General features: G+C 40.8%; 1 protein-coding gene across 6 annotated transcripts in view; it reads right to left on the bottom strand.

The window, feature by feature from the left end:
- Positions 1–541: 541 nt before the first annotated feature.
- The window catches only part of ppip5k1b (diphosphoinositol pentakisphosphate kinase 1b), a 79617-nt gene continuing 66180 nt past the window's right edge, over positions 542–13978 (bottom strand). For 5 of the 6 annotated variants that reach the window (XM_049573328.1, XM_049573324.1, XM_049573325.1 and 2 more), the window contains 3 exons: positions 10916–11053; positions 8294–8407; positions 542–4227 (listed from right to left, as the gene is read on the bottom strand). In XM_049573328.1, coding sequence (XP_049429285.1) covers positions 4136–4227; positions 8294–8407; positions 10916–11053 — 344 coding nt within the window. In that variant the 3' untranslated portion in view covers positions 542–4135. Of the gene's footprint in view, positions 4228–8293; positions 8408–10915; positions 11054–13978 lie in introns of those variants that run through there. The other variant, XR_007449110.1, reaches the window with a different exon arrangement.

Below are 13978 nucleotides of genomic sequence, written 5' to 3'. Positions count from 1 at the left end.
GAAAGGAAAGAAAACATGGAGAGGAGACATGAAGGGGAGAGGAAACAAGAGGAGGAGATATGGAAAGGAGGAAAAAAAAAGCGGATACCAGGAGTGGAAACGAGGAAAGAAGACAGGGGTAGGGGTGGAAATGAGAAGAGGAGACATGGAAAGGACAGGAAACAAGGAGAGGACATGTGTGAGGAGAGGAAACAGAGGAGTTGGAACTATGAGAAGAGAGGAGATAAGGGGAGAAAATGTGATGAGATAAAAAGATATGAGGACTTACAGGAGAAGAGGAGAAGAAGAAAGTAAAGGGGGAGGGGAAAGAAAACAGGAAAGATGAAGAGAGCAGAAGGACAAAACAAAACTTGAGGGAGGAAACAAGGAAGGAAAACAAGAGATGATAGGGAGAGAGGAGAGAGGAGTGTGTTGACAAGGAGCTTTGTTTATGGAGCAGTTAAAGGCTTATGAGTCTGGACTGTGGGCCATTAATAAATACACACACACACACACACACACACACACACACACACACACGTGAACACACTGACCACTGTTTTCACTGTTTAATTTGTTTTATAACCTCCTCCTCTTCCTTGTCTTTCCATCAGTACAGCTCCACCTGAACCTCCACAGATCAACAGACATGTTTTACACATTTTTACACATTAAACCTCGACTTTGTTCTGCAGCAGCCAAACACAGACACACACCTCTTCCTCCTCCTCCTCTTCCTCTTTGGCTGACATTAAATAACACATTAAATAATCACATAAATACACGACTACAATCACCTACTTCGACCCACCTTCAGGTAAAAAAATCATTCATCCTATTCAAACCTATGAACTAAAAAGCTCTTTCCATGATGACTAAAATATACATTTATACTTTTTGTTCTACAGCACGTGTTTCCAGGATTTGGGGGTCCGTTCATTTTCAGTTTCACTGGCTTGAAATGAGCAGGGATCTGTTTTATTTCTCCCGTTTATACTTTGGTGTTGCAGACGGCGCTGTCTGAACATTACGCCCCTGATCACAGAGCTCCACTGTGATAAAACTGTAAGTTGTTGTTTTATGGAGGAGCTTACACTCTATAAGTTTTGGTGCAAGTGTTAAAGTGTTTCTTTGGAGTTTAAAGTCACCGCTGAATTTACTCCTCATCAAGATAACTGAAAGCGAATTGACCCCCAGTTCAGTCAAACCAATTTCCATCAGTCGACCTGAGCATAACTCGTCAGATCATTAAAACAGTCATTGGAGTCATTTTAAAATACACATATAATTTGGTGTGACAGCAGAGAATTACCTCAGGTAGTTTTCATTATGTAAAAGTACAATTATACTATTTACTTTATCGAGTGGTTCTACCCTTTAATCCGAAAAATAAAGCTTTACCATAGATTTTCTATAAATCATTTTTGGTTTGAAATTGAAAAAGTAATTAAAAATACAGCAGGAAACCCACAGTGTCTACAATACTCTATTAAATATTCATTTAAAGGCACATTTACAGATACATTCTGTTTCTATTTAAAAGCAGGAGACCATCGAAAAGACTAACACAGATTGATAAAGCTGGCTCAAGTTTTACACGATACAAACACCTGTACTTTAAAAACAAAATGGAGTCTTGTAATTTTGGTTGTATGAAACTGAAGTAAAGATCCTTTGAAAAAAACATACCTGAAGTGTAGCAGGTATTGAGCTTTAAAATGATCATACATGCTAGGGCTGGGCGATATGGACGAAAATTCATATTTCTATTTTCAGGCTGACTGGCGATACACTATATATATCTCTGCATTTTCCACAAAATGGCAAAATATACAGCTGCACAACATGTCTATTAATAGCAGGGCTGTACGTTAACTTTTTGCACACAGCACTGGAGCTACAGAGGTTTTAAGGTTCGCAGCTCAGGACACTAAACTAACGTGAGTATAAAGGTATCAAGTAAGTCTAAATCCATTGTAGTTTGAAACAATTTAAAATCTTTGTGTGAAGTTAAAAAGTCGCTTTCCATCTGTTGGACTTTCAAATGAATCTAGTGCTGAAAATAATTTAAGTATTTTCATTTATTCAGGCTGATAATCTTATTTATGCACAGAGCATCAACAGAGAGGCCGAGGGAGGGAAGGAGCAAAAGACACTTTGTCCACATTATATACGTCTTGTATATGAAACATCTGTGTTGTCGCGCTGTCTCCATGTCACAAAATAGAATACAGCTACCAATAGGACAGCGCAGTGCCGTCCTGCACATGTGCTACTGCAGTAACTTCATCCATGTCACAGACTGATTTAGTGCAGCATGTGCAACATATAGACTGATGTCACACTGTAGACTAATTAACAGATGGATTTAACATAGGGGCAGCTCTGTGTGAGTGTTGATGGAGAACAGAGAGTGTGAGAGAAGAGAGGCACACTGGCATGGCTTTTCCGAAGATTAGCATTTTGAAACGTAGCTTGACCCTGTATCGATATAAACGGTACTGTCTAAATCTAGATCCTGCTTTAAAATATATCAATATATTGTACATAGTCATTATATCACCCAGCCCTAAGACATCCCTCCAGATTTGTGAAAATATTTGGTTTGTAATCTCTGACATTAACGTGTAAGATTCCTGATGTCTGCATGACGTTCATCTTTGTGTATTACAGGGGCCATTTTCTGGCGTCCATTTTGTTCCAGAGGTAACAAAATCTACTATCTAATCTACTTACATGATTTAACCCTTTTGTTTAATTCCATGGCGTACAAATGAAAATCTTACTGCTGCAAACTCAACAAAATATTTTTTGCATTTTTTTGGAAATATTTAACGCTTTAATAAAAATGTACACAGTTGACACTGCTGTGTTTCGTTTACTTCCTGTGGCAGCTGAGCTACGAAATAACATTTGCTGCAGCCATTGGCACTAACTGAGTTAAACAGATTTTACACTTAAATATCCATTATTGCAAGCTTCAGTCTTGAGAAGGAACAAAAAGGTATAATCATGATTAATTAAAATTGTACAATTAACGGGGTAATTTCTTTTAACTGATTGACAGCCCTAGAAAATTTGTGAAGATACTGCACAAGAAATAGTCTGCTCATAAAACCACAAATGGCTGCCTTTATACTTCAGCTTTTGTGCGAATTATAAACACTAAAAATTATAACGTGTTAATTAGAGGTGCTGTTTTGTTACCTTTGGACACAACCAGGCTCGATGTTTGCCCATTTCCTGGCTGTGTGCTAAGCTAAGCTAAGCTAACCTGCTGTCAGCTGTAGCTTCATATTTAATGAAAAGATGTAAGAGTGGTGTTAATCATCTCATCTTGACTCTCAGTAAGGAAATCCATAATGTCCATAATGTTCCTTTCAGCTTTAAATGTCAGCCTGTGTGCAGACATTTGCTGCTTAAACAAACTGTAAGTCAAAGTGTTTAAATGTCACTAAATTACACCTGACTGTCGAAACTACAGCCTGTTTTTTTGTAATGGTGGGCTGTGACTGGCGGGCCACACTGCTGCAGCACAACAATGAAATTCTAATTCAAATGAATGATGGTTGACACTTTGACTCACAGTCTGTAAAGCATTTCAGCCACACACGTCTAATGTCAGAGATGAGGCAGCTGGTGTGTGAGATATTTTGTAAAACAGCATTTGGGCTACAAAGAAAAACAAAAACAAACAGGCACTGTTGTTGTCGTAGCGTAGGCAGCATCCAAATTAAACTAAAGGCACAACTGGTCTGAATGTTGGCGTGATGCTCTGTTACTCAGTCTGAGATGGTTTATGAATGTGTCGACAAACTGAGGGAGGAGGATCGACGGTGATGAGAGATTTTTAACTGTTGCAGGCCCAGTGTTTTCTCTCTTTTACGGAGCAGTGGAAGGTGTGATCACATGTGTACAGGTGAAGAGTCCAGGAGCAGTCTGAGTGGTTATATTTACAGTCTGAGTGTTTGTAATACTTGAGGCAGAGCTGGCCTCTTTCCAGGATCAGCATCTCTTCCAGTGTTTTCTTTTTGTGAATGTGAGCAGAGGGAGAGTTGGAAAGATGAATGAAAACACGGAGAGATGAACAAACCGAGGTCTTCAGATCGTGCCCTTAGATACCCAGAAGTCCTTGTGTTTTTTCCAGACACAGCGTCTACTCACTGAAGCTGAAGTTTGGGCCAGAGCTCTCTGTGGTCGGGGAGGAGGGGCCTGCACTGGATACAGCACTGGAGGGGACACTGCCATCTTTTAAAAAAAACAAAACAAACACAGATGTTAGTGCACTTTGGACAGATTGCTTAACAATTCCGACCTTAAATCCTTCATTTCTAAAAAATCTATTAATCCCTGATGGAAGTATCCATCTTATTTTTCTCTCACCACAGTGAGCTCTCACTCCACTCAGACTCTGAGCATGTACTATGTGCTCCGGAGTTTGCGTCATGTGGAGGGACACAAAGTGAACAAAGATGGGGAATGATTCGGTACAAAAACAGGAAAGCAACAGCGTCATCTACTCACTGCTTCTGTTGCCATGGAGAACTTCATGGAAACAGTGTTTTTGGGTTTCATAAATCAATCCACATGAAAGTCAATGTGTAATCTGACCAGAATAAACTCAGTATTTAATAATTCAGAGCATTTTCAGCACATTTTAACACGATGTTCTCTCCCTATTAATTAGTCAATAAAGTAATGAATATTTAAGGACATTTTAAACCTGTATGTAGTGAGACATTACTGGAGGTCTTTCCAATAGATTGACTAAAAATGTTTCACAGTTGTTTTGACACCTAAAAATATTCTCAATGACTTTCTTTGGCCCTGTTTACACCTAGTATTAAAATGCATCTTGGGTGATCGTATGGTAACTGGACACCTCTTAGTAAAGCTCTGATCAGGCCTGAGAAAATCAGGCCTGGCCCTACATGAACCTGCACAGTTTCTGTCAGGGCCTGACTCACAGCAGCAGTTTTGGACCCGAGCCTGATTAAAAACATTAACTTCTACTATGACAGCAGTAGGTCAGTCCATAGGGACGTGGGTTGGGAACTGGAGGGTTGCCAGTTCAAGTCCCTGTTTGTGCATGTGTGTGTATTTCAGGCCTGTGTGTCTATGACAACAGAGTAAAAATAATTAAGTTATTAAATTTCCCTTCAGGGATTAATAAAGTAAAATAAAAGTTAAATAAATATATATATACACACATTTATCAATAATATATTTGATACTAAAACATTTATAACAAGCTGAGGGCTGACGTGTTTCCTCGCACCATTTCTTCTTCTCATCTTACAACAGGTTCTGCAGAGCTTGCCGCACCCCTCTGATCATCTAGCGTGCACAGCAGTCCACAGTGATGTGGCACGCATATGATGATCACAGCTCTTAGCTGCATGTTACGCAAATCTCTCCCACTGCTTTGGAGGCAGAGGGAAACACTGCCAACCAAGTCGCCTTACAGCCGTCACTGTCTCTCTCAGTAACACTAGAACTCCCAGTTTCATAAAGGAAAAACAAACAAAAGTAAATTTGTAAGAGCCTGACCCGATTCAAGCTCAGGGGAGTAAATAGAACTTACAGGGAATCAGAGATCTAGCTCCAAGTCCAGGTGCAAATGCAGCCAATGCGTCCTCAATTCCTTGAAGCCATCCACAATCTCCTGCAGTCTGTCCCCAAACTAACAGGCTAAATTGGTACTGACGTGTGCACAGCACGACAAACCTCCCACCAGTTGAAAACAAAATGCATTTGGTCTTTGTGAACAGACATGATACAGGTTATTATTTGCACACTGAGCGGGGAGGTGAGATCTGATCTGATAGCATGTGGAGACACATTCTATTGTCAGTGTGAACAGACTAAAAGCTGTCCACTTGTGACCGAGACGCACGTTCACACCAGGTGGAAACAGGCCCAGTATCTGAGTGACACAGCACCACACTTATAAACAGCTGTCCTGTAACTACAGCCAATAGGAGAACTAACTAGTGTGGTATTCGTCCATCTGTAACCTTCAGCCTCCCTGCCTGTGTTACAAATGAGATGGACACAGAGATGAAAAGCCACCAAAAGTGCACACAATTTAAATTAAATACACGAGTGGCAGATGAAAAGGGGAGATACAAGAGGGACAAGAAAGATACATACACTTCATCAATCAACAACACTGGGAAGAGGTTAAATTAAACACCTCTACACAGGGGGATAAAAAGAAAAAAAAAACAGATAAAAAAACAGGTGAAGTTGAGAAAGAGCGACAACATTAAAAATGGGCTTTATTTAACTGAAGTTTTATAAGTGAGGCTGATCCCACAGGGCGACCTGCCACACATTTACATTCTGCTGTTATCTAGCTCTTCTGACAGTTTCAGGGCTGAAACTAAAATACAGCTCATTTAGTAAAGGTGCAGGCTGCTCATAAAAGGCTTAACTTCCTATTATTCAATATGCACATTTTAGTGATTTTCAAGATGCTCTTACCCAGGGAAACATAAATTGACTGCAGTAATTATCAAAACAATTAATCAAGCATCTTTTATTTGACTTAAACAAAAATTTTGATGTACAAATTTTGATAATTTTCCATTAGGCCCGGACCACACAGAAAGTGCTTTAGCAGCTGGAGGTGCCTTTTATTAATATGCACCTGACATTCTGCACTCTTTGTGCCTGGCGTTTTTGCAGGAGCGCTCTGAACTCCTCAAGTTGAGAAAAACTTTAACTCAGAGCAGAAAAGTGCCCCATGTCATCTCTGCTTTTTTCCCCCATTTGTCCAACCCAATGCTTGAGAGGTGGGCCTTCTGTGGTGGTCACGACAACAAGCTTACAGTTGGCAAACAATGGAGTAGAAACTGGTGGTAGTGGTTGCTGGATACCCAGAGCTATACAACTTTGCACAATGCAGTTACCTCAATCTCAAGCTTATCAGTGCAGCAACTGAAACGGACATCATGGAGGTGAAGCTCCTGGACCAACTGGTGGTACTCCCCGTGATCCTCTTTTTTAGGGTCTCATGTACCTACACAGATCTCTGTTTCCCTGTGCCCAACAAACTATTTGCTGACAGCCTCTCACCCTCAACCAGAGCTACAGCAAGTACCCTCTGCCTCAACATTTTAGGAACTAGATACTGATTACTGTGCAATAAACCAAATAAAAATAAACTCTATATTGATTACACAGGAAAGTTAGGTTAAGGAGGCGGTGGGGTGGTTGTCTGGCGACAATAAAAAGGTGCAAGTGTTTTTTTTTTTTTACTAGTGGCATTCAATTAAAAAAAAAAAAAAAAAAAGCAGTGTGGTGCACCTTGTGTTATGCAGCCTGCAAAACACTGTGTGATCGAAGCCTTGGCCGTGTTAACAGCTTTGGTTTTTATATTTTAAAGCCTTCTGGCCGACTGTACAGTTTCATTGGCCCGATGAATAAAGTGACAGCAATTAACTTGACTATTTTCATAGTCTGTGTGTGCAATTCACTTCCACAAACACTGGTGATTTATTTTTTCTCTGCTGATATATCTTGTGGTTGCCAGCATCTACAACTCTGCAGTACACGCTGTGAGCAAAGCTTTTTTTCCTCTTTTTCACAAAAATATGGACAGACTGAAGAATAATGATAATAAGCAGCAGATAGCAGGCCTGGTTCTGAGCTTGGTTCAAGGACGTGTGCTTTCTCAGCTGATGTGAGGACTGACTGTGTGACCTGTCATGATACAGTTAGTAACTGAAACTACAAGGTCGCTGAAGATGAATGAAGCCCATCAGGTCACATCTGCCACCAGCTGCAGTACGTGAAGGTCATCCTGAATGTGTGGAAGCCCTATTTATCATAACCAGGTTTTGCTGAGCATGCACTCTGCTTCTCATTCATACGGCTACTCATTTTCACACACTGGAGCTGTAAAGTAAGGTCTGTGGATTAAAAGCCATGTTCAAGGCAGAATCTGAAACTGAAAGCCGCGAAGCAGTGGCTGCAGTTTGTAAATGAAAAATGATTTTGACCACTTAGAGTCATTCTTGATAGCTACATTTAGATTTTACCAGCCAGAGTGGAATTTTAAGACCTCAGTTCATCCAATCAATCTCTTATTTTTCTATTTTACAATAAATGCTTTTCAATAGAATCCACAAAAACACATAACGCTGTGTATATACATCAAATGTATTCGATAAAACACAACATTACTTCCTTTCATTGCTTGATATAGCTGAGATATTCCTAGTCTTAATCCCCATTACAATATTAACATCTATCAGAAGACATAAAAGTGGGCCTACAATAATGCCATCATATAATTTAATAGACTTACGCCACAGAGGCCGGCTTGGCGGTCGAAGAGACGTTTCAGATCCAGAGGAGGACAGAGGCTGCTGAGGGCTGTACAGAGACGTCTGGCTCTGGGAGTCAAACAGGCTGGAGAGCACTGGAGCCAAAACAGGGGAAAAAACACATTAAGATCAGTTAACAAATGTCAGCTGAAGGTAAATATTTCAAGACCTTTTGTGAGTTGGCTCTACCCTGGTTAATGTGGGTGTTTACATCCACATCAGACACCAGAATGTAGAATCTATAGCCCCTTTTTGCAAATAGTCCCCAGTTTTAGGCGTCAGAAGGGAATCAGACAAGTTAAAATAACAGTCATCATATTTAATATTTGGTTGCAAATACTTGGCAATCAAGGACTCTAATCCACGACCCACAGATATTCATGACGCTTTGTCATTCATTAGCTCTGCCAAGATGATCATGTATTTGGCTCGGTTTGTGTGTTTGTCAGTAGAAAAACTGCTGGCCTGATTTTCATGAAATTTGGTGAAAGTGTGTAGCATGAGCCAAGGAAGAAGTCATTATTGGGTCCAAAACACGGGGCGAATACACAAATTATTTTTCACTATGCAATTAGCAACACTCATAGTCTGGGCTGGAATTGTACACAGCTCTCACCACAGATGTCACAAAAAACATGGAGGTGCCTGAGCTGAAACAGTGGCGGTTAGCAGTACACTGCTAAACACATCAACAGTACTGACAGTGTGTTAATAGAGCTTGGCTCACAGTCACCAGGGGTCTCATTTATAAACACTGTATACACACAAAACGAGGCCTGAAAGAGGCGTACACCACTTCCCGTGGAAAAGAAAACAGACTTGATGGGAGAAAATTTCACCCACGCTTACGAACATTTGGAGATGAAAAATTGGGGATGCAGATGGTGAGGTGGAAGTGTGATTGTAAACATTGTCGAATACATTTGGCGCACGCCGTATTTGGCTTTTTGCCTGTACGCACATTTTTAGTATGGATCCTACACACTGTTTTATAATGGGGGGGGGGGGGTTAGGGTTAGTTTTTGTTAGCAGGATTATGAAAAAACTACTGGTCCAATCTTCATGAAAATAGGTGCCCCAAGCGAGGGAGTTCAAGTATCTTAGGGTCTTGTTCACGAGTAAGGGTAGATTGGAGCATGAAATGGATCAGCAGTTTGGCAAAGCGTCTACAGTGATGCGGGCGTTGTGCCGGACTGTCATGGTAAAGAGGGAGCTGAGCCAGAAGGGAAAGCTTTCAGTTTACTGATGCATCTACGTCCCAACCCTCACCTATGGTCAGGGTATGGTATGTGCTTTGGGTAGTGACCAAAAGAATAAGGTCGCAGATACAATCAGCTGAAATGAGTTTCCTCAGAGGAGTGATTGGGCTCAACCTTAGAGATAGGGTGAGGAGCTCGGCCATTCGGAGGAAGCTCAGAATAGCTGCTGCTCCTTCGCATCAAAAGGGGCTAGTTTAGGTGGTTCAGGCATCTGATTAGGATGCCTCCTGGGTTCCTCCCACTGGAGGTGTTCCAGGCACATGCCACTGGTAGGAGGCATCAGAGCAGACTGAGAGCACGGTGGAGGGATTATATATTTTGTCTGGCCTGGGAACACCTCAGGATCCACCAGGAGGAGCTGAAATGTGTTGCTGGAGAGAGGGACATCTGGGATGCTTTGCTCAGCCTGCTCCCCCAACGACCCTGCTTTGGATAAGCAGTTGAAAACTGATAGATGGATAGATGGAAGGGTGTAGCATGGGCCAAGGAAGAAGCCCTTAAATTTAAGTGCATATAAGAATAACGGGGAAGATACACAAATAGTTTCTCACTTTCATTAACATCGTGAGATAGGGCAATTCGCTTCAGTGGAGGTCTAGGCTCTCCGAGAGCCCCTCTACTTTCTTTCTTTGCTTTGAGGATTTTTTTTTAAACTCCAATCTGGTCTTCATCAGTGAATCACATAAAAAGTTGGATTGAAGTCAGGTGACTGAGTTGTACAGTCCACAGAATCCCAAATTTTAGCCTAAAAAACTTGGGTTTGTCTATGTGTATGTGAAGGACTCCTGTCTGTCCATATTGTCCTAAAATTGGGGAGCTGATCGTCACCAGTCTGGATGTGAACATTCACACAGACGAAAGTCAGTGCTTAAAATTCATACTCACTCTTTTTAAAAACAATGTGCTGGAATATAGAGCCAACAAATGTGTCACTGTCCAAATAAGACTGAAGTACATTTAACATCAGAAAAACCCTCCAGAAATGCACTTGATGTGTAAATGAATTGTTTTAAAGCACATTAGTTTTGCAAAACAGCTCCCTCTTAGAGGAAAAAATATATTTTTACAAATGCTTTCATAACGTAATCACAATTTTCTAACCTGGCCAGGATTGGCAAAATTACCTCTCTACTCATTTCACAAAATTAAATAAATTCCAGCCTCGGAGCCTTGGCATGAAAATGACTTGGACTCCTAACAGCCTTTAATAGCATACTTCATGTGCTTAAAATATTTGCTTTTCTCTCCCCAAACAAAGCTTTTGTCTGCACTTCATAAGCAGTGAAGAACAAAACAAAACAAAGGCTACATAATGGTTACTGCTGCTTCAGAATGCAGGCATACCTTTCATGGTCTTGGCGTGGGCCTCGCTGCTGCTCTCACACACCTTGTTGAGAAACTCGTCCACCTGTTTCAGTGACAGCAAGTTGTGCAGCGTCTCCAGTGGGTAGATAGAGGGCACCATGGAGCAGCCTTCAAAGCCTGCAGCACAGACAGGGGAGACAGAAACACAGCCGGTCGTACCACTTCTCCATCCAACGGAGGAGGAAGAGGAGGAGTGGTGACACTACAGCTCTCTGTGCATGTTGGTTGTTTTGCTCATTCTGTTGAAGCCAAACGTTGACAAGCAGGTCCCAAAAGTTCAGCAGCCATTTTTATTTGTTAACAAGCCATACAGACTTTTTTTCAGGCTACTGCAAGATCTAAAATTAGTGGCTTGTTACGTTCTACAGTGGCTGGTACAGTTTACCTACTGTCTGGCTTCTGACAGTAGCACTGCACAAACTTACCAGCCAAAATTAATGTCAACAAACATAATCTGCTATACGGCTGGTGTTAATTTCCTTTTCTGGTTAGTCAGACCACATGAACCAAAACTGGACGTTCTGATCGTTTGGAAAATTGTCATGTACTGTATAAACTGAACAGAGTGTGTATCAATTCACTCTGATTCAAACCACATTAAAAAGTATTCATTAACCTAAAAACACGTTGGCATAGAGAGTAAACGTAGGATGTTTTGAAGTCAAGCACATGACTTCTATGGACATTGACGTGCCTTTGGTGTAATGTGTTCACTGGACATCATAAACTCCATCAGCAGGGAAAAGACCATGTAAAAAAATGTATGCATCTTTACTAATTACATGGTCCAATAATAATTCCTTCAATTTCAATAGGGTCCTCGCACCGTGGGGTGCTTGGGCCCTAAATATGTTTTTTTTTCTTTGTACAGGACAAGTTTTCACCCTCTATCTTCCTTTGGTGGAGTTCAATATCAAATAATGCAGACAGCACAGGAATGCAAAACAAGCCACATTAAAACAAATATCTGGCTGTCTAAAGTGTTCTTGAACAAGACAGTGACTCGTAGTAGACTCGTAGTGACCTTAATGATGAGGTGGGCAACATAAAAGAGGAAGTCTCCTTACTGATCAACTGTAGATTTTTATTTGTGCGAAGGAGCAGTAGCTAAAAATCTAGCAGAAAATCCTTAAAAGCATCCAAAAATACTTTCTGGAGTGGATGCTCAAGATTAAAAGAAACAAAAAAAACCCAAAACAACTCAGCACTCTCAGTGACCATTGACCTTCTACCACCAAATTGGAATCAGTTTGCTCTTGAGTCCCAGCGGACATTTGAGCCAAATTTGCAGAAACTTCCTTGATGTCTTCTTGATATACCGTGTTCACAAGAATGAGACAAATGCAAAGTCACAAGTGACTTTGACCACCTAATCCAAGTGGATTAGTCCAAGTCCAAGTCCTAGTCCAAGTGGACGTTTGTGCCAAATCTGAAGAAATTCCCTCAAGCTGTGCTTGAGATATATTACGTTCATGAGAATGAGACAGATGAGGTAACAGTGACCTTGACCTTTGACCACCAAAATCTAATCAGTTCATCGTTGAGTACAGGTCAAAGTTCGTGCCAAATTTGAAAAAAGAAAAAAAAAAACAAAAACAAAATTCTCACAATGTTCTTGAGATATCACATTCACATGAGTGAGACAAACAATGTCACAGTGACCTTGACCTTTGACAACCTAGATCTAATCAGTCCAAGTGGGGGTTTGTGCCAAATTTAAAGAAATTCCATTGAGGCATTCTTGAGATATTGCATTCACAAGAATGGGATGTTTGTAGGTGCATATGCACAGAAAGACAACCTGAGAACATAATGGCTCTGGCCAAGGTGGTCACCTGCATCAAGGCACTAAGGGACTTGTGGTGGGGGAGATGTGAAGAGCTCATCTGAAGGCATACATTAAAAGCATTTCTCTCCCCCCCCTTTCACAGTGAGAGAGGGCGGAGACAGAAGTTCGACACTCCAGCTTTAAATTTCTTTCATCCGATTTTCTGGAGGGCAGCATAAATCTGTATGGATATATTCATTAATCCATGTACTGTATGTTTTCCTTTCATAAAATAACAATGATGTGTTTGTGCTACTGACTAAACTCCTGATCACAAACTGTGCCGCTGAAAACTGACTGTTACACACAAACTTACAGCAAATACAAAGTGGTGTAATTCAGTGCAGCCCAACAAAGAGCTCCGTGATGAAGCGATACCACGAAACAAAAAAGGGAATGGATGGAGGTTGGAGCAGCACATCTATATCCCCAGAGAACATGCTGCTCAGTCTTGCATTTCTCCATGACTAATGTGCTATGACTACAGATTTTTCCAGGGCTACTCTCTAAAACAACTTGTCTAAAATAAACGACATGAGCGGAACGAACTGCAGTCAGCACTTAATGGACGGGAACCGTTTGAGGCCTTGAGGGGCCAAGATATGAATTTTCCCCCTGTTGATAATTTTTAAGTTTTAGTGGAGTTACTCAAAGTTAATGTATCCCATGGGATCATTTATGTGTAGAACATAACAGGAGACCTTTTATTGACATCAAGAAAGTTATAAATCATTTTAGGGTTATCCAAACTCTACTCGCGGTCTTTTTTTTTCCTGCTGTCACTCCATTTGACATCTCTACGTGACATTTCTTTGAGGACCTTTGACCAATTATCTGATCTATACCAGAACAAGAAGAAAAAAAGGACTGCAAAAATCACAGACAGCTGCTTTAACATCAGTTTTAGACTGTATTCTGTCATTAATTACTCCACATTGGATGTTGGCCAAAGAAGCTTCATTCATTACACCAAAATAAAATCGCTGTTCAACATGAAGAGCTTTCCTGCCAAAGCTCTGATGACAGAAGAAAATGAACCTGCTTGGCTTTAAATTCTATTGCAAAGCCTCAGGAAGTGTTTCAGTGGCTCAAGATGTATATGGCATTTTCACAAGTTTAGGTTTGTTACATGACATTTATCCTCCCCCTGCATCTGCTTGTTCTGTCGTTACTGTACTCTGTCTAATAGAGCTGTTAGTTGGACTGTATAAAAA

The sequence above is a fragment of the Epinephelus fuscoguttatus genome, linkage group LG4 (assembly GCF_011397635.1).
Source record: "Epinephelus fuscoguttatus linkage group LG4, E.fuscoguttatus.final_Chr_v1".
In the NCBI taxonomy this organism is placed as follows: domain Eukaryota; kingdom Metazoa; phylum Chordata; class Actinopteri; order Perciformes; family Serranidae; genus Epinephelus; species Epinephelus fuscoguttatus.
The sequence above is the reverse complement of the archived record's forward strand: the minus strand, read 5'-3'. Positions and strand labels throughout refer to the sequence as shown.